Source organism: Coturnix japonica, chromosome 5 (genome assembly GCF_001577835.2).
Source record: "Coturnix japonica isolate 7356 chromosome 5, Coturnix japonica 2.1, whole genome shotgun sequence".
In the NCBI taxonomy this organism is placed as follows: domain Eukaryota; kingdom Metazoa; phylum Chordata; class Aves; order Galliformes; family Phasianidae; genus Coturnix; species Coturnix japonica.
The window spans coordinates 26,024,884-26,045,842 of NC_029520.1; the positions used below are offsets into that span (position 1 = coordinate 26,024,884).

The following is a 20,959-nucleotide window of genomic DNA, read 5'->3' on the forward strand; positions in this document are numbered from 1 at the left end:
GGTCTGTGAGGACTGAGGTAGATTTCATGTACCTAAAGTTAATTAATCAATTAGAATTGGATTAGACAAGTAGTTATATACAAAATTATGTATTTAATGTGTAGATAGGAGGAGATTAACTGATAAGAGAGGTAAGAAATCTGAGGAGAAGATGAAAAAATTATAGCTTCTGTGTTATCTGATGCTTTGCAGTACACTATTTTCTTGTGTTGGCAGACAGTGTGTAGAAATTCAACACAAGATTGTGAAATCTTATGTATCAATGAAAAATGCCCAGAAGTGTTTAAAAACCTGTCCGGGAAGATTAGCTAAATTATGATGAGTTCTTGTATAGTAATATTTTTCCCTGCTTGTCTTTCTCATGAATAAAACAAGTCTTTGGATGCATTTATTAGGTTTTATACCTTTTTGTAATTGTTCTTACATCGTGTGCATTTCCCCATCTGGATTTTAAATTAACTTGCAGTAAGAAAGGATTCCTTTATTTAGTTAGTTCTATGAAAAGTTATTATAAACTTCTGGACAAAGAAGAGATTCTTGCTTTTCTTGGTTGTGGTGCAGTGTGCAGCAGATAGGATCTCTGGCATGCTCCAGGGGTTTCCAAAACTATTCTCCTTGTGCTTCCCGTTGTGCATGCTTTCAGCAGTGCCCTCACAGCTGCTTAGGGAATGAATGAGGGGTGGAATGTTCCCGGCCACCGGGCAAGAGGTTGAAAGAAACCAGTTTCTCCCTCAGGGATGTCCAAGTGCAGCAGGTTGCCTGACCCAAGTCCTTATCACAGTGCAGGAGAGCTGCATTCAGCCTGCTCTTACCTCTGGTGACTCCTTCAGGTGCCAGTGCCTGGTTAGGCTGGCAGCGTAGGATCTTTTGGACATCTCATAGAGCCAATGTCAGTGCCAGCAAATAAAGGCCTCTGTTCTTTGTTTGGCACAATTGCATTCATTGGAAAGAAATAGCATCTCGTACCTCATGAGATAAAGTAGGCCACCTGTTTAGTAGGCTTCTCTGTTTCATAAAGCCACGTGCTGCACACAAGGTTCTTTGCAAGATTACTCTATGCCAGGTGCAGGTGTGTGCTGCTTCCTGGACACACTTCTCCATGGCCCTGCTGATGATGCACAGAAGCTGGAAGCCAGTGTAGCTAGGGCTGCCTGTTCCTGCAGGTTGCACTTCATATAAATAGGAGCTTATGTACATGGTGAAGCGAGAAAGCTTTCTGCTAGGGGTGTGGGGCAGATTAATATCACCATTACAGGACTGCTCAGCTGAAGGAGACATAAGATTGCTTTTGTGCTCTGTCAGCGAGTGAGCTGCTAGATATGTGTATTGTCTTTGCAATTTGAATGATGACTAATAATGGCATATAAGCTACTGTTACAAATTCTTTGTGAGAGAGGCATGGGCGTTGCTTGGTCCCAACTATTTCACAATAAAAGCATTCCATATATTAATTATTTGTACTGTTTGTAATTAAAATATGGGATAAAAGTGAATCATTCACTGGAAATGAGATCAGTAATTGTGTGATGTGTGTACTTAAAACTTTAGAAGTGTCCCTTTGCAGAGAAAATTTAAAATAATCTTTATAGTTATAAGAACTTTTGTGCCATTAGGGAGAATTTGACCCAGGATGCTTGTGTGAGTGCAGTTGTAGTTTTCTTGGGTTTCCCTATGCATGCTCTTGAATGAGTAGGGAAGCTGGCTAGGCTTGCATTTTTCCATTCTTGATTCTCCTGTGCAAGCTCTTCTACCTGTTCTTTAATATAGCAGGTTCTCTGGAATAGAGAAAATGTGTTCATTTGTAATTTCTTCTTTGCCTTTCATTTCCTGACCTTAATAAGTCTCGGCAACAAAGAGTAGAACTCTCTTGGATGAAGCAAGCTGAAGATGCAGGAGGAAAATAGCACTGGGGGCTTTAAAGCTGTTGATGATGTTGGAAAGGGTAAGGAAAATGAAAATGAAGATGTGTTGCTTCCTTTTTTTTGGCTTTTGGGATTTTTTGGATAGTTTGAATTAATCGGATAAAATAGTGGGGAGTCTTGCAGTTAATAAAAGAAGGAAAAGGAAGTTGGTGGCTGATGTCTGATTTTAAGATGCAAGAACATCAAGAAGCACATTGGCAAACTTACCTTTGATTAGGGAATAGACCCCTTTTGACACATCCCAGTGACACAGGGAAAGCTGATGGAGTAGTGTCTAATATCAGAAGTGCAGGATGGAATGGAGAACTAACAGAAGGAAAATGAACTATCTCTGGATCCAAGAGGACTCATTGGAAAAGTTCTAGAGAGCATGGCTGGCTGTTTGTATTCAATGTGAATGATTGCTTCTGAGAGCAGATTTGATCAGTTGTGTTCTGAGCCACTAATAGGGGTAGCAGCAACCAGTACTTCAGCTTTTCCATCAGATCTGTTTCATCAGAATATTTAATACTGGCAGGAGACTGCTTACTCCTTTCCTTTTCCCCTTTCCTTCTTTCTCCTTCCCCTCTTTTTTCCTTTTTCCTTCCAAGTGCACAGTGGTCGTGTTGTCCTCCCATACACATGGGCAGTATTTCTGCTACAGAGAAAGGAACTTAAAATGATTGCACTTGAGTTTTTCAGTCCTTCCAAGTATCTCTAATGGAGATGACAGTGGCTGTTGGTGAGATAATCAAAGAGGTCTCCAGAATTGCATGAATGCAGGGATATATTGATCCATTCTTTCTTCTTCTCTCTGCAACAGTTCACAACCACTATCAGAATATGGCTATGTGTATGCATATGTTTTAAATGAAACTCAAAGCTGAGTTATGACAATACAGACCTCAGTCCAAAAGACCTAAACTTCTAGATTATCCTGTAGGGAACTAAAATAACCACATGCTTTCAGAGACATCCCGAGCATGAAAGGGAGTGGGTTGCTTTTGTTTCTTTTTCTTGGTTTTTGTTTTAGTTTTTGCTAATATGGGGTGCACAAAAGCCAGTTTATATGAGAAATAAGTAGAGATGGGAAAAACATAGGTCTTTTCAGCCTGCTCTTTCTCATTACAGGAGTGTTCTCTGTATGATTTCTCTGGGTTTCTCTAGTCTGGTTTCAAACAGTTCAACAATGGTGTCTCTCATGCTGCACTTGGACAGGGAATTACAAAAAGCTCCTCAATATTTAGTCTTCTTGTCTTTTTCCTTCAGTCTCTGCCTCAAGGTTTGGTCCCGGTTCAAGAGAGCCATCTCGTGCTATTTTTTACATGGCAGTGTATATGTTTATATTACAATGTTTTGACTTGGTAGCTGCCGTGTGTTTAATTCTGATATGTTTCTTCAGATCAGTAACATCACAATACCCAAACTAATGCAGCTTGTGCATTAGCGTACGTTATACTCCCATTTGGTATATTCATAGCATTTCATTTTTATTATTGCAATCTTGACTGAGTGTGCTATTTATCACAGTTAATAAGAAATGAGCTTCACTAACACTATTAAATCATTCAAGTGTACTAAATTATGGCACCAGAGCAGGTGCTATTGTCTCCAATTCTTTCAGAAAGAAAGAAAAAACCCTTAAACGATCCTGAACATTTATACCTAAAGGAAACAATCCTTTATATTAATATAAAAAGATTGTTTTGCACTCAGTCAAAGGGATTCTTGGCAGTCAGTTTAAACTTGCATGTATATATAGCACACTGGAGCCTGCTAAGTACCTCTGTTTTCTTTATGGATGGAGCTTTGGTGCCAAGAGGTCTGCACCACATGCAAGGGTAGATATGCTTGCATCTGATGGATTGTCCCATAGCGAACCACATTGTATACAGGATGTTCAAACACGTATTGATTATGTGGTTCTCTCGTTTACAGCAGAATCATAATCTGATGCTTTTAAGTACAGATATGCAATCAATCTTCATGTGAAGGAGCTCAGTACTAAAGAAAAATTTTATGCTATACACTACATGTTTGACTGACATTAGATTACGCTTATATTATATGATTTTTAATGCACTACCATAGCATGACTGTGAATCTATACAGTTCTTACAAGCATCATCCTTGTTGATTATAAACTGTAAATGTATAATAAAGTTATAGCATGTATTACTATTTAGTGCCAGGTCTTGTAATTGGCTATAAGGGAAAACCTCATAAAATAGTTGCAAAAAGTTTTAATAGGACTGTGTCTGTCTTTGTTACATCTGTGTAAAACTTACTTTCAACATTGCATTACAGAATAAGAAACTTGTATTTAAGGGGAAAAAACAGGCAAATAAAATTGAAATACATATGCTTATACACTAACGGGTGCTATAATGCCAACATCATTTGCAATCTCCAAACAACTTGACAGAACTAATACTTCTCAGTGTAAAAAATGAATGTGAAATTTCTTAAGACTACCTAAAAGTAGCAATTTCTGAAAGGCAGAGCTTTAGCTTACAATGCTTAGCTGCATGTAGGATGTGGTTTCTTTGGGTTATATTTATTTGTGACTTGGGGCAGGAATGCTTGAGTTCTTCTGGAGGAGACTGCATTTTGAGACTTGATCCTACCTTTTGGATCTGTGAAAATTATATAAATTGAAAATAAGACTATATTGAGATCAGACAGTGATCATACTACTTACCAGATTTTATCTATATTTGCTCTTTAATTCATGTTTTCCCATTGTTCAAATTCCTTTTCTTCTTGTTCATTGTTATTGAAGTCTATCAGGGGGCTGTGTGTTGCTATCCTTCCCTATGCAGGGCTGTACAATGTGTTGCTCTGCCATTACACAGTTGTCTCAGTGCTCAATAACTTCATTTGCTGTTGCTACAGTGTGTGTGGCATCTGTTTTACAGCAGGGCAAAAGCTCTTACTTGGAACTAAGTTTTCATTTGTCTAAAATTCAAAAGAATGCTCTACAATAGCATTTAGAAAACTGCTCAAGCAGCAGGGCTTCAGCACTCAGATACATTTGATCAGTAATGTGTGCACAGAAAACAACAACCTTGAGTACATGTGTAACTGTAAAAAGGAATAAAGAGAGGTTGGCCTGAGCTTGATTACCAGACCTCTTGTGGAAGTCAGAGTGGAGGAGCACAGGCTGAAGTGTGTGGGAGGAAGGTGAGTTGTTCTGCCTTCTCCATTCCCACTAGCTGTGGCACACTGGTTGCGTTGTGTTTGCCCAGAAGCAGGCAGTACCTCTCCTTGCCCTGCCCTGCTGGGTTACAGTGATCTGCTGCACTGCCACAGCACATTGCATTGCTGCAGCGACCTTGCCATAGTGCCCAAGACTCACAGGGCAAATATAAAAGCATGTCACTTGTTAAGAAAAGGTGTAAAACTAATGAATGCAATGTTTTGTACCAAAATATCTGCAGCGCAGGTGTGTGTACATAAGAATTCCATTAACAGTTTGGAGACTTAATCACTTTTCACCAGAAAATTCAAATCTGCACTCAATAGGTGCTTCAATGTTAAAATATTTCTTTATGTCTGTATACACCCAAATTTGGTACAGTATCCTGGATCCCCTCCCATGACTGAGTTTATTAAGGTATTTCTAGGCTGTAAGCATGGGATCATTTATTTTTACAGTGTCATTAACTTGGCACGATGCTGTCTTACTGTATCTTCTTCATTTACTGCTTGCTGCACTGAACCATAACATCATCAGTGAGTGAGGATGATTGTGAAGTAAACATTTTAATTTCCGTTATTCTCTCATGTTCCTTTTTCTTTGCATCTACTTACCTATAACTTACATAGTTTAAAAATTGAGAAAATGAGGTTTATAATAAGCGGCTGACTTTGTTTCTGAGCTTCAATTCTCATTACTGAAGTCATCTGATTTAAATCACAGCCAATGTTTCAAAAACAGAGTTTTGAAACTTAAGCTAGGATCTGTCTCTGTTTTTTTTTTATTTATTTTATTTTTTAGATTGGTCTTATGCTTTTCATCTTGTGAAACAACTGTGTGTAAATGTTCTTTGCTAGGTGGAGCGCATGAGGGTCTCCAGCACCTGGGTCCTTACGGCAATATCCCAAACATCGTGGCTGAACTGACAGGAGATAATATACCAAAGGATTTCAGTGAAGATCAAGGATATCCTGACCCCCCAAACCCCTGTCCTATTGGGAAAACAGGTAATTCTGCCATGGCCTTCACACTACTGTACAGACTGTGCTGCTGGGCTTTCCAATGATATACTAAGCAGAACAATGCTTGTCACCAGGGGGTGTTTCCTTTCATTCTGCATGCCAGGAACAGACCTGTAGAGCCATCAGGTGTTCCAGATGAAATTTCTTTTAGTATGTGCACTTCCTGTACTAATATATGACTGCTAGAAAAGGTGTGGGGGAAGAAATCAGCTTGACCTTGGAGAAAAAGATGGCGAGATTTATAACAGCATCTTGTTCCTGAGGGAGTTCATTTTTAGGCTGGATCCTGAAAAAAGTTATCATTCTGTACAGATGAGGTTTACCCTTATTTTAGAGACTTTCATTGTGCCAAGAGGAATGAAACTGTCTGCCCTGATCTCCAACCCAGACCATGAGTCAATATTTAAGATACCTTGGCTCCCATCCACGTGGCTTTATAGCTCACTGAGGGTGCATCTGCGCCAAGAATTGGAGCATTGTGTGGCTGTACCCCAACTCATTGCTAGTGAGCAAGCCATGCAGAGCAGCTGGGGAAGGTGATCACAGTGTGATACCTGGAACACCTATGGGTCCCTGCCATACATTGGGGCTGGGCACATCCTCAGTGGCTAGTGCTCAAGGACCTCAAAACAGCACTTTGTGTGCATGATATAGACATACCCTAAGGAAATGGATCTTTTTCCTGTTGTTTGAGCCAAGGGATGATTTCCAGCACTGAAAGTAGTAGTAAAACACCCATTGGCTGCTTTGGAAGCTGGAATTGGGAATCAGAATGAGCACTTCTTATTTGTCTCTCATTTTTTATTTGTGAGCTAAGAGATCTTTTCAAAATCTTTTCTGTTTAGTCTTCACTAATGTTCCTTGGATAATGCAGAACAGTTGGCTGTATTTTTATTAAAACTGTTCTAACTAGCTTAGAATTGATTAAAAAAAAAAAAAAAGTCATGGGAAGTTTTGCAAACTTTTGCGTTCCTTCAAAAATACTAAAAAATCAAATAGTTTTCCCCACTAATTTCTATGACACCCCACTTGGTGATGACAACTGTATCTGTTCTAAAAGAATGTAACATCTTCCATTAGCTAAATGTAGATGTTGTCTGACAGGTTTTCTCACATACAGTAACATGCTTCGTAGATAAAGAAGGTTTGTTGCTTTCCCATCCAACTTGTGTTTGTGACCAGATTAAAAAAAAAAATAATAATAAAATAATAAAAACATAGCTTCCAGAGAAGTTACTCAAAAATCCCTTCAATTTTTCTTTCTTAGGTGAAATAAAAGTTGTTATTCAGAGCAGAACAGTCAGACCTGAGCACAGAAGGAATTCCTTGAGAAGTGCGGTCTGTGCAGATAGATAAACTCTGCCATAGGTACTCTGTGGGTGAAGATAGCATCTGCTAGGATTAGAGTAAAATGTTTTTCAGAGCCTTAAATGGAAATTCAAGTGGTGACTGTTAAAACTGTATTATGCATACAAATTACCGGAGGCCTTCCTCAATCAGGTCTGTGGATTTGCTTAATGGAAAACAATTTTTCCAGTCACTGTCTACATATGCGCATTCCACAGCAGGAATACATAAGCCTCGAGCACTTGAGCTTGAAGACTTTTTGATTAGCAGTTACAGAGGGCAGACACATGTCCAGCTGCTCTTTGGTAGAAGACACAAAGGCATAGACACTACACCATGAGGAGATAATCCATGTTTCTGTTGTCACCTGCTTCTCTCTTGGGTTAACCCTGTCCTTTCTTTTAAGAAACTTTTAAACTATAATGGTTTCTGGGTTAGTTAGCCCAGTGGTTACTTTTGCCCTGTTTCTTTCTGGTAACATATTTTTTTCTTCCTAAGGAGAAAAGAGAGTAAGGAGAATCCACTGGACTTGGAATAAACCTTAGTGGATTGCATTAATTCATTTTTAAGTCAAGTCTTGTCTGTTTCCCACATTGAAGGGAAAAATAGTCCCTCTGCAAGTTTTTTACGAGATGATCACACAGGAACAGAAGGGATAGTCCCCTCTGGAATGTCTGTGCCTGCAGATGCAGCAGTTTGGCTGCCCCACGACATGCCCTGGGTGCTGGGATCCGCTTGGCCATGGCTGGGAGCTGCTGGGGCTGCAGGTACTCGATGCTGGCAGTGGGAAGGGAGCCCCACCAGCAGGCTCTGCACAAAGGGCTGGTCTGGACTCACGTTCCTGAAACATTGCTTAAAGATCGCTTATTTTGGTAAACAGTCCATGAGAAGAGTTTTTAAGAGGATATTATCTTTGATGTGACACTCCGCAAAATCATTCACTGTGATAAAGGAGGTTTCTGCACTCGTCGTGTTAGCTACTGATCCGCAGAAATGTCCTGGGCATACAACTTCTGCTACACTGCATTTTTTAAGGGAACTTATGACATATAAACAATTCTCAGCCATTTTCAACAAAGTAGCAAGCCAGAAATGGAGCTCCACCAAGAGCTACTTAGTGCAGGAAACTGCCTTTGCTTACAGACTTGTTTCACCATGAAATTTGAAAGTATTGCCTAAACAATTTCTACCACCTCCTGTGGGCATTAAAAAATGAAAATAGGATCCTTTCCAAATCAGCAGAATGTGCAGTTCTATGTAAAATTAAACTCAATCACTGATTTAAAAGAGAAACGAAAAGGAGGGAGGAGAATTTGGAAGTTTGCTTGGTTTTAGAGTTTCATTAAGTTATATTCTTCAAAAAAATTTGCATACATCCTGACAAACTCCTTTCAAAAGAGACAAACAACAAAAAAAAAGGTACTTTCCAGTTGTCCAGTTGCTTAGATGCTTTTTTAAACTGCAAAGTTGTATTTAAGAAGTTTGCTGCTAAAAATGGCACAGTATTTTGAAGTCACTAAACACTCTGTATTTTCTAATGTGCTTTTGCAGTAGATGATGGGTGCCTAGAGAACACCCCGGACACCGCAGAGTTCAGCAGGGAGTACCAGCTGCACCAGCACCTCTTTGATCCAGAGCACAACTATCCCAACACCGGAAAGTGGGTGAGTACTTGCCTCTTGGTGGGTCTGCCTCATGTGGCCCTGGGCTTTGTTGCATGGGATACCCAGAGTCACAGGGAGCATAATGGGCTTATTGCTGGTAGAACTGTCACCCTGAAGGGAGCTTCTCAGAAAGATGAACCAGCCCTTAAAAATGCAGAAATAGAGGCTAGGAAAAAAAGGATCAATGAGAAGCCCATGGAAGCAGAAAATAGAAATACTTCTCTCATTATGTCCTGAAGCATGACAACTATGTATGTGCGTGGTAAATGCAGCAAACCACATTTCAAACTGCAGTGTGCTGTAACCAAACTCAGTGCAGATTTTAGCATGAGGTTTCAAAACATAGCGGGGCCCCTGTGAGAGCCTGGCACACACTGGGCTGGAGTGGCCCTGGCACAGCTGCAGGTCCCCAGGTCCTCTCCATACCCCCAACATTGCCACCCAGCTGCGACTTCCCCTTCCGCTGCTGTTGGCTTGTGTGGAGCATCAGTGGCCTCTCCCAGAGTTATGTTACTGGAGTTCATTGAAAACCTATTTTATGCATTACGTGCTACACTGAGGGCAAAACTCTTGCACTACACATACAATACTTTAATATTAAACTCCAGCTAGACTATTTCTGCAGGCTAGAGGCTCCAAAGAGAGCTCTTGCCGCTTAATCTTAGATTACATCAGTTGAATGTCCAATCCCAAATCCATCTTCAGGCGCCAGGAAAACAATAACAATGATCATAATTTATGCTTCTAGAGCAAATCACGAAATCTCATTATACATTATTACAGCACTTTTCTTAAGATTGCCCTAAGCCAGTGCTTTCTAAGCATGTATCGATAAATATACAAGTTTGGCAGCCTCTTCTTCTGCTGTAATTGTGAGACAATGACTCATCATTCATGATCAAACCAGTGTAAGATTTATAGCCTTAATTACTTATGTGAGTGCTAAATTTCTTGAGAGAGTCATGCCAAAAATCCAAATTTTGGAAACCCTCGTTGCGTTCTAAGTAATTACCATCAAAGGTTTTCATTTTAAAAACACCAGATGGTGAACTTTATTATTTATGCCAGATAATGCTGTTAGTTTCCTTATTATTCAAAAGTAATTTACTTTCATAATGACATTTTGAAGACTATAAAAACACTTCTGCAGATCTTTGGCCTGCAGCATGATTTCAGAATCAGTGTACTTACTGCATTGTCATCAGCAACCTATATACTTAACAAATGATAGGTAATCACTAGTGAGCACTGGCCTTTTTTTCATTTCTCCATCCATCGCTGCTAATTCAGGGAAAAAACTACTCACACGTGGATTAAAAAAAGAGCGTTAGGTCCCAGGCAGTAATCATATCTAGCTGTAGTGGAGCGAAGCCCAGATCTTTTCGATTAGAGATGAAACAGCTGGTAATGTACATGAGTAAATGTTCTGCCGAGATCCAGGAGTATTGCCCCAGCTGCCTCCTCCTTGGATATCACTGCACGTTAGAGAGATTAGGAAATACACTGACAGTGATTTTATGGCCCTTTTGGTTATTTTCCCCTCTCTGGAATAATAATTGCAGAAAAGCTCTATAAACATCAGCTATTATAAAGGTTTAGTTTGGTGACCAACTCTGGTGTTTGCAAAGCCAAGGGACCAGTGCAGTACCCAGTGTAACATACTTTTCAGTGGTAAACCATCCTGTGTAGTAAAGTGTGATTCCATTCAGATGCTATCACGTGTAAATATTTGCTAATACATATGAAGTTATGAATACGTAAATCCATGATAAATGTACACTGGGTTAGGAGAGGAAAGATACGAAGGGAATCTTTCTGTCTGGCGGAACTCTGTGTATATCAATGTGTTCAGCTCTGGGAGTCTGGGAACAGACTGTTGGTAGGGCAAGACACACAACTTACACTCTTCCCTCCTGTCCACTGAAATAGAGAACACCCTTTTTTATCCTTCATGTATAGACAGAGTGAGAACAGTAAGATGTGGCATTACTCTGGTGTGCAACAAAGATTTCTGAGATTTCAGGCTAAAAATCTTCTTTTCCCATCGGTTCAGACATTTTTATGCAGGAGGCAGGTATTGTCCATTTGGGTTGCCTTTTTTGTATTTTGCAACTTGATTCTTTGAAAGGTGTGAAGAAGTGTTCTTGGCATCCACAAAGATTTTCATGAAGATATTTGTATTTACAAGACAAGTATATAACTTACATGCAAATGAGGTTTAGAATGATTGAACCCCCAAGTGCTAACCAATACCACATGTAGGGGTTAAAAGGAGGACGGAAGTTCAGCTGTATTTTCTGATACCATTATCAGTACAAATAGGAAATTAAAAGCAACACTATTTTTCAACAACACTTCTTTTTACTGAAGCTGTGGATGACATTTGAGTCTCAGGGTAGAAATAATGCCAGTTGTGCTTATCAGCTGCAGCAGAGGGAACCAAGCCAACATAAAGATAAGCAAATAGGAAGCAGGGATAAAAACAGGCAACAAATTGAACTTCTTGTTAAAAGAAGCTGCCATGTCTGGCTTCCTAATTTTACTGAAATCCTGAAAGTAGTCACTCATAGATATCATTTCATTCCAGCTTCAGTTGCAATGAGCAATGTTAAGCGCATCTTGCTTTGCTAATTGACATTTTTAAATATCTGGTTGGCAGTGGTGATTATTTAGGGGGCTACAGTGAGTCCAGTGCCCCCCTTTAGTTTCATGCAGTAGATACAAATTGTCAAATTCAGTAGAGTATGATTGGTGATATAAATTGTCATGCTTGATATTCCCGATGGGATGCACATTGACTGATATGGGAACAGAAAAGTTCTCCTGAAAGCATGCAGCCTTGCTAATGCAATTTCCCTTTTCACTTTTGCTTAATAATTGTGCAAGCCCAGATTTCAGAGCTGCTGATTGTTACTGATCTAAACAAGTTTCTCTGACCTCAGAAGTATCAAAGGGTCAGTCTTTCTGGCATTGCTTGCAAGCATTTTAACTCCTGAGTTCTCTCCCTCAAATGCCCACCTCCAAGCAGCTGGTGGATGCATAAGAAGCTCCAGGAGTGAGTACAAAGCATTGGCTCCTTGTGCCATGGCTGTTCCTGCAGCTCTGAAGCCCTAAAACATGACAGGAGATCCCCTCCATGTTCCTGAAGCCACATTTCCTTGCTGGCCATGCAGTTTGTCTCCAGCTCCAGGAGCTCCATGAGAGCGGGGAGCAAATTCAAAGTCTATTGTCAATAATTCAAAGTCACAGGCAAATTCAGTCCATTATGTAGTGGGATGTGTTTCTATAATTGTGATGTGCCATCCATTTCCACTTGTTGACTGTGCTCCATAAGCCTATTTTCTTTGCACTACACATAATGCTAAAAAGTAGGAGAAACAAACTTAGCACATTCCCAGGCAGACAAGGCCAATACCATCATCTTGAGCAGGAACACTTCAATTGCAAGGAATTTTCTGGAGTGACAGGAACATTAACTTAGGTAGTCATGAAATCCTTCTTATTTCAGCAACAGTATTTTTCTTCTCATTAAAATGATACATTCAAATAGTTCATGAAGAGGGGATTCAGTGGTGCTTGGTTTCTACAGAAAATAATTTACATGTCTTTGTTGTTGTGTTTTTTTGTTGTTGTTGTTTGTTTTTTTAATGTTAAATTTACGTTTTCCCTAAGTAAGTTTGCACACATGACTAGCCAAGAATGTCTCCCTTGGCCAACTTCATCTCTGTTCCCCTTTGGCACAGTTCGGATAAAATAACTTAGGTTGGGCAAGAGATAGGCCTCGCGAATTTTGGGCTTAATGAACACAAGAAGTACAAAACAGACAATTTTGGCAGATTTCATTGTAACACTTGAAAATGTTTGTTTTTTCTCATATCAAGGCTGTGCAGAGGGTAGAAGTGTTTGGTGAATTTGTCTCGCGCTAGAATTACACTTTCTATTTATATAATCAACATTAGGTCAGTTGTTTATAACAGAATTAATGGTCTTGTTTATACAGTGTTTGGCTTTTATACATGTAATTCTTCTCTCCTTCCATTTTCAGGTTAGGGTCTTGTTTTGTTTTTCTGCATAAAACACAATTGAAACAAAATGTGTTGAGCATGTGTGTGTTATTCCGGACTTTATTAGAATTCACTACTTGTATGAAATATAACAATATGTGGATGCGCTCTTATAAACCGTGGTCAGAGGGGTTTTGTGTGTGTTTTTTTTTCTCATCATCATAACTTTCCTTTCTGCCAAGATGTTTTTGGCAGTTTTTAAAAGGTTTGCCATTAAAAATGTTATGGACCAAATGGTTTTTAGAAACTTTATTGAGGGCACTACTTAAACAAAGGAAGAGTTGGCGCAGAACTCATTTCAGCAGAACTTTGTTCTGGAAAGTGTTGATATCTGGAAGAGAATAAGCAAAGACAACAAAACAGTAGGAATGACACTGAATGCAATTTTAAAAATGAATTAGAAAATCCCTTGTAAAAGGGAAGTATTTTTGCTTCTGTTCTTGTCACCTCAAGTGTACAGAAAAATGTACCAGAAACAGTACTCCCTCTCCCTATCCCCCTCCTCTTATTTATCTTTTCTATTCTTTTTTTTTTCTTTTTAAAAAATGTATACGTATTTATACTGTATAATACATGATGTGGAACTTCCAATCTATGTATGTTGTTATTCGAGCATGTACTTAACATCTTTATTTGTTAAGCACAAACAAAGATACAGTACAGCACAGAAGCAAAGTGCAGCTTTGCAATCACTGATGAGCCTGACTGCTCCTGAAGAACTGCAAGTATTTATTCGGGTTTTCCTGATAATAATTTAGATAATATCTTTGCCATAAAACTATGTACCCATCTAATCTTGCTTCTGAAATGTTCACATGGCAGTATTTAATAGCAAGAGCGGTATTTGAGAAGAACGTAATGATTTTGATGGCTACATTTCTCTCCCCTTCCAGAGCAAGAATTTACTCTTTGAGAAGATTAACGGTGGTCCAAAAAGAAGAAAGAGGGTGAGTATCGGAATAATTTATAGCCCTTTTATCATCTAGAGTGCTAGCAAGGATAAAATCATATTGTTGAAATGAAAAGTTAGTCTGATGTGTCTGCATTACACCTCAGGTAGTCGTAAAGTTGAGAAGTCTCTGTGATAAACTGCTGCAGCATCTCTGTGACTGCCCATGGAGTGTAAGATGTAATTTTCTACATAGCATGTTGTGTTCAGAAGCCACACTTCAATGTAAAGCATTTGTTCACAAACTCTGCATTATTTGTGGAGATCCTGATTGCATATACCCAGTTGAAATTCTTTAAGTTAAAAATTCCTTTAAAACCAAATAAAAAGTTAACTATTTAAAATATTGGCAAAATAAATCACCTCTTCCCATGCATTTCAATATTCTTTTGGTTGTGAGCAGCAGCAGAACTAGCTCTTAAACCAATGTCATTTTATTAACTCACACACCATGATGCAGTTCAGAGTTAAATTCCCAGCTCTGTGTCCTGCTTGCTGGGTGGAGCGTGAGGAGAGTGTTTCTCACCTCTCCAGCCCCAGCATAAAGGAGGAGGAGGTGAATGCTTCGGAGAACTTCTGCATTGTTCACACCACTGCATTCTCTCTTTTTTTTTTTCTCAGCAGTGTCAGTCTGTCTTTTATCAAAAAATCTCTTTCCGGCAGAGTCTTTAGTTTTGCTGCTGGTGTAGGAGACAACAAGACTTTACATTACGAAGTCTAACTCTGCCAAAAAGTAGCTTTGTATAATACAGCAGCACAGTTTATACTGTAAATTAAGTAAGTCAAATTGGGTTGAAATAGTTGAAGTGCAAGGGAAGGTGAGTTATTTTTTTATTTATTTGTTCAGTTTGTTTAACTTTCGAAAGTAAAGTTAGTTTTTTCCCCAAAAGGGATGGGCTGAATTCTTACTGATTCACACATCACTAGTAATAGATACAGTACGATCATAAGTTAGTGATCTGCCTTCAGCTCAATGTCTGCCTCCCACTTACCTATCCTTAATTTTCAAGTTTGTTAATAGAAAAAGTGTGGACACCTTATTTTAAGTAAGTCAAGTCTGAATTAAAATTTACTGACTTTTATTTATGCTGACTGACATAATCAAATAGATACAAAAGGAATAATGGATACAGAGACGTGACAGACCTGCGGTCAGGGAAAGCCAAGAATTTAGGAGATGAATCTTCAGCTTCTTGCTTTACAGCAGTTTTTGTTTGTTTTTTTTTTTCCCTTAGCCCATGTGTACCATTTAGATGTAAATTATTATCATTGCAATCATTTCTCTATTATTTTGTGAGTAATACAATAATGGTTACTTATGCTGCAATGAACAATTTGGAATTTTCACCACAAGAACAGGTGGGCAGCATAGGGGCGAGAGCAGCAGAGTACTGGGCTGGATTGCAAAGAGCCCACCTGCCTCTCCTCCCACCCCCTGTGCTTCTGTTGGTGCCCTCTGCACAGCAGTGCTTGCTGAAGCCTGCTGCAACAGGCTGCTCTCTGGGATCAGAACAGACCCGTTTTTAGACTAAAGCATGTCATGTTTGGAGTTGGGTCGTCCACAGAGAGTAAAGGTGTTGTATCTATCTATACAGCGCTGCAGAGGGGGACTGTGGGATTAGGCAAAATCTCTCTCTCTCTCTCTCTCTATGTACATATTTATGTGGATGTATATAAATACACATCCCCTCCCACACAGATATACCTACGTTTCTTATATATACTGAGTATATGTATGTTTGCTTTTTGCTACTGTGTTAACTATTTGCACTCTGCAGAGTAAATGATGCAGCCTTTAACTAGCGGCTCTCCATTTGCTGAAGCTGGGCACAAGCACGCTCTGATCTATAACCTAGGGTCCTCAGTATCAGAGTGTTCTGTAACAACAGAATTACACTGGTGTGGACTTGGAGCTGTGTGCAAAGGTACTCACAAACCCCACTGTTTTGAGCTCAGCACAGCTGTATGGAATTAAAAATATTTTAGCCATATCAGCCAGGATTTATGCATTATATTTTGTGTTCCCTTTTGTCTGCTGAGGATTTGTTTTTTAATGTATTCTCATTCTCTTCTACTTTATTTCAAAAAGTAGCTAGCGAGTACCATTCCAAAAAAAGACCAATTAATCTTCCTAAGAATCTTCAAATAATTCCTAGAAGTTTATGCAACAGCTGAATTTCACTAAATTAACATTAGACAGAACTTCTTTTAACAAACACAAACAAATCATTTACATGTGTCTTATTTTTAACAATTTAGAGCATTAAATTAGTGTTAGTTTTATGTTCAAAGATTTTTCCGCATTCATTTCTGGTTCTTACTATTTTTCTGTTTTCACTTGTAGCAAGCAGAGCATTCAGAAACAATACAACAAAGCAAAAGGGCTGTTCTGTGCTCTGATCAAGCATTAATGATCTCTTCCCCAAATAGAGACAAATCCAAGGGCTTAGGCATAAATAGAGACAAATCCCAAAACTTTTCCTGCTCTTACAGATAATTATTTGAATATAAATATTTTGTGCATTTATTAGATTTTTTTTTTTTGGCCTTATTTTAAACTCACAGGTTTTAGTAAAAGAAGCATCTCAAGAAAAGTAATTTCTATGCTATAGCATCTTGATGAGAATTAGGAGATACTGGAAACACTGCATTCCTCCAGAGTTTATAGTTAGAGAGGCAAATGATTTTTATTGTCATCAAAAGCAGCACTAAACTTTTTGTCTATATCTGTGATGAAGAGAGCATATATTTGAATTTTGTTTACACAGATACAGTGGGTATAAATAATACTTAAGTTTATTTCTGAGTTCTGCAAAACAGCTTGATACTCGCAAATACAGTTAGCACATTTTATTTCATCGGCATAGACAAAATTCAAGCAGAGGCTTTCTACATTACCGTGATGTCCAAACAGTATGAGACAAGGTCTGTTCATCTTCAGTCTCACGTTGGGCTGCTTACATGGTACAAAGTGAAGGCAGGCTCTTGCCAGGGATCTTCTTTCCAGCATTCCCTCCTTCTGGCAATGGTACGAGGCCATTTCCTACGCCAAGGCCTGGCTTGGCTCTGCTTCTGGGCCAGCATTTTTTTTTTAATCTCTGCATCAAGAAAGGAAGCAAGGATGGGTTTCCCAGTGAGGAGATGTGCTGAAGAAGAAACATCAGTCAAAGCTGTTGTGGTAACTATATTTTCTCCCAGCTTGAAGTCCACCAGGGAGCAGTGATTTAAGCTGAGATGTACCTGTATGCTCCTGGTGAGTTTTGTCCTGTCCCAAGGGTACGGAGAGTAGACCTGCCACCTCTCTGCCGACCTGGAAAAGGAGGAGCAGAGCACAGAACAGTGTTAGCCCAGCCTGACTGGCACTCAGGGCAGGCCTCCTCTACTTGCCTGCACTGTGGGCTAGGTAGCAGTTAGTTATTCTTACAGTGGATTGGTCTGAATTCTCACACACACAGAGAAATATTAGAAGGAAAAAAAAAAAAAAAAAAAAAAAAGCAGTGACTGACTGTAGATTTTCTCTCTGGGAAACATTTCTCTTTTTTTTTTTTTGTCTGTAAGTATTTGACAGATAAGAAATATATTCATACATCCACTATCCCTCATTACATTTCCCTGCTTCTAATAAATAAATAAATAAATAAATATTTTTTTTTCAGAGTGTGAACCCATATCTGCAAGGACAGCGACTGGACAACGTTGTAGCAAAGAAGTCTGTTCCACATTTTTCAGATGAAGACAAGGGTTCTGAATAAGTACAATAAAAATGAATGATGAAAACTTATGCCATCCTCTGCTAGATCGTAATATTGCTTATATATAATCATCTATTAAAATCCTTGTGAATGGCAGCATGTTTATTATTTATATAATTGCAGATGAAAAACAGCTGTATTTATAACAGTATGTTCTCCTAGATAACAAAAATATGGTTCTGTTTTTTGTTAAGCTATGGTAAAAGGACATTTCTGTTGTTTTTATTTTAGTCATGGAGAAAACTTTAAAAATGTTCGTCATTTTAATAGCTAACGTGAGGTAAATGGGCTTAATGAGCAGCTTGTAAATAGGAAGATGTAAAAAAAATAAAAATAAAAAAAAATGCCCTGTCTTACTTTAGCATTTAACCTTAAATGTTACTATGTTTGACACATGAAAATTATAGTTTTATGTTTTGTTCACAAATATTGTTACTTAGCAAAGACAAAGTATTTATCTTAACCAGAGAATTTTGGCTTTCGGTCTATTTTAATAAACATTTAAGCAAGATACAAGGTTTGCAAAGTGACGTTTTCCAAAATATTTCATAGGCTCATCTGTCTCGGTTATTTCTGTGCAAATTTAAAAATTAAAGAGCTTCTTTTTGCATCCATCCACTCAAATATTCTTGTTAGTTTGAATCATTCCTTGTCCCTGAACCTTTTGCACATATTCCTTCTTTATCAATGAGAATTAATCTCCCCCTCTGTTCTTTTGCCTTAGCAGCAGCATTTGCACTTCATGAAGTGCTTAAATTAATGACCCTGGGATATGATAAGTGAAGACAGAGGCTGTTATCTGTGTTAACGAGGATGTACCAGCGTCCTCCAAATGCAGACCCAGGATGTGAAGGTGACTGCAGCTGATGGTCTGAAAAGCTGTGGTACTTCATAACACTGGTAGCTACAGCTGCTCTGGATGTCACTCTGGGAAACTGACACCGTCCTTCTACTATCAGAAACTGAGGAACTTCTGTATGGCAGCACACTAAGGTCTGGCTTTCTGGAATGCAAGAATATAAAATCAAATAAGATCTTTGTTATTTTCAGGATGCATCTGAAAACGTATAAGCCCAACTAGACACTGGAACAGCATTAGCTTTCAGCTTTGAAGTTCAGATCTAGGAATAAAACAATAATTGTACAGCTTCCTTTCCTGTCCTACAAAGAGTCATAGTAAAGTAACAGTGATCCGTTAGATAAAACAGATAAGACATTAATGGAAACCAAAGGTCCTAGCTACGTATGATTTAACGTCACAAACATGACTGTGCATAGCACTTGCTTTTTCTGTCCTACCAGTAAGTAATTCATAATAAATGATGCATGCAGAGAGTCATTCCTCTCAAGTTATTTATGGGTGGGTTGCAAAACATAGTTCAGCTTTGAATGGCACTAATACCTTTCATCTTATTTTCACTTTAAAAAAAAATAAAAATGCTGGAAAAGAAAACTAAGAGTGGGCTTTATAACTGCGTATGGCATGAAACTGAGGAGTTTTATGAAATGCTGAGTCTCTTCAGCTTTCAGTGCCTTAAAGCAGGGCAAGAGCAGGCCAGTTGCTTGTGGGGTAGGACACATCTACACTTATTACTGTCCTCTCTCCCATTCAATATTCACTCACGCACTGGGAGCTGTGGAGGACCCCAGATTGCCATTCCCATCTTCTGATCCCACAGCCAGTCCTGCTGCTGCCACAAAGGGTTTTGGTTGGCCAGTGCCTCCACTTCCACTGCTAGGAATCCAGCATTTCTTCAGCTGCACAACTCTTACCTACTTTTAAAGAAACTTAAGCTACACTGTGTCCTTGTTATCTACAGTAAAAACCATTTTAATTACAAAAAAGAAAAAAAAAAAAAAAGGAAGGTAATAAAGGTAAAAACCAATAAAGGATGAGTATATGGTAAATATAGGGCAAAAAAAAGGGGAGGCAAAGAGGTAATTTATTCTTAATAGCATCAGAAGTGCTCCAACTGACTTCCACAAGTCAGCTCACAGTTTCCAGAGCTGAGGAGCTGCCCTTCCACCTGGGACAGATGTGCACACAGAAGGCAAAGGAAAACTGCACACCTTAGAAATATTTTTGAGATATTTTTGTCTTAAATACAAGCAAAACAAAAACAAAACAACAACAACAAAACAAACAAACAAAAAAACCCACCTACTTTTATATATTGCACAATACAGTGCTGTGTTTTGCAGGAACTGTCTGCTAGAAAAAGTCAAATACGGAGCCATACCAGCCACAGTCTGAGTCCATCAGGCAGGCAGCTTTAGTATTCACCCACAAAAGCTCAGTAGCACTACTGTGAAATATTGATTAAATACAGCTATTGCACCATGTTAATGGAGTCTATCAACCTAATTTCAGTTCCTTAATAGAGCTACCTTTCTGAACTGGGATTAGTAGTTCTGTATTCATTAAAAAAAAAAAAAAAAGCAGAAAAAGATGGTCACCTCTCACAGGTGTAATCATCCCTGCTGCACTCGTTGGGTATGTGAATTAAGGGGCATGAACATACCTATAGTTGTTTAGAATTTTCATTATTTAGAAAACAAAGAAGTTTAGATTTTTTTTTTTTTTAATAAAACAAGTGTATTAGTTACCTATCATACATTTCAGATAAAATTTGCTGCAGGAATCTATACAAAATAACAGGATTCTGTTGGCAAACGAAACCATGCTGACTGTCTGCATCATACACAGGACCACAAAGTAAAGACAATCTGAATCTTATTCTACTGAAATGTGGTAAACTAATTTAGTCTGCAAAACTGATGAAGATATGGGCAGAAAGATAAATACCACCAAGTTTCTGGATTTGCTGTGAATAAAGCAACATTCAAGCCTCTTATTTTTCTAAATGTCAGAAGCTGAGGATGAAGAACTTAAAAAAAAAAAAATTATACATATATATACAGAGAGAGAGAGAGAGAGAGAGAGAGAGAGAGGAGAGTTAAAACCATGTCCTCTCAAACCATATCTGTAGCTGGTAGTAGCATGAAACAGTTGAAAAGACTTTGTTTTCATTTTCATTCTGTACAAAACTCAAAACATTTT

General features: G+C 38.6%; 1 protein-coding gene and 1 long non-coding RNA gene across 3 annotated transcripts in view; one reads left to right on the forward strand and one right to left on the reverse strand.

The window, feature by feature from the left end:
- The window catches only part of LOC107314969 (neuroendocrine protein 7B2), a 38,682-nt gene extending 19,445 nt beyond the window's left edge, over nt 1–19,237 (forward strand). For both annotated transcript variants that reach the window (XM_015864878.2, XM_015864877.2), the window contains 4 exons: nt 5,958–6,107; nt 9,021–9,133; nt 14,091–14,144; nt 17,803–19,237. In XM_015864878.2, the coding sequence (XP_015720364.1) occupies nt 5,958–6,107; nt 9,021–9,133; nt 14,091–14,144; nt 17,803–17,898 (413 nt within the window). In that variant the 3' untranslated portion in view covers nt 17,899–19,237. The remainder of the gene's footprint in view (nt 1–5,957; nt 6,108–9,020; nt 9,134–14,090; nt 14,145–17,802) is intronic.
- Nucleotides 13,432–17,796, reverse strand: LOC116653476. Its single transcript, XR_004307364.1, has 2 exons — nt 17,045–17,796; nt 13,432–13,528 (listed from the first exon to the last, which is right to left on the reverse strand). It is a non-coding gene; the product is annotated as an uncharacterized LOC116653476 (long non-coding RNA).
- Nucleotides 19,238–20,959: the final 1,722 nt, after the last annotated feature.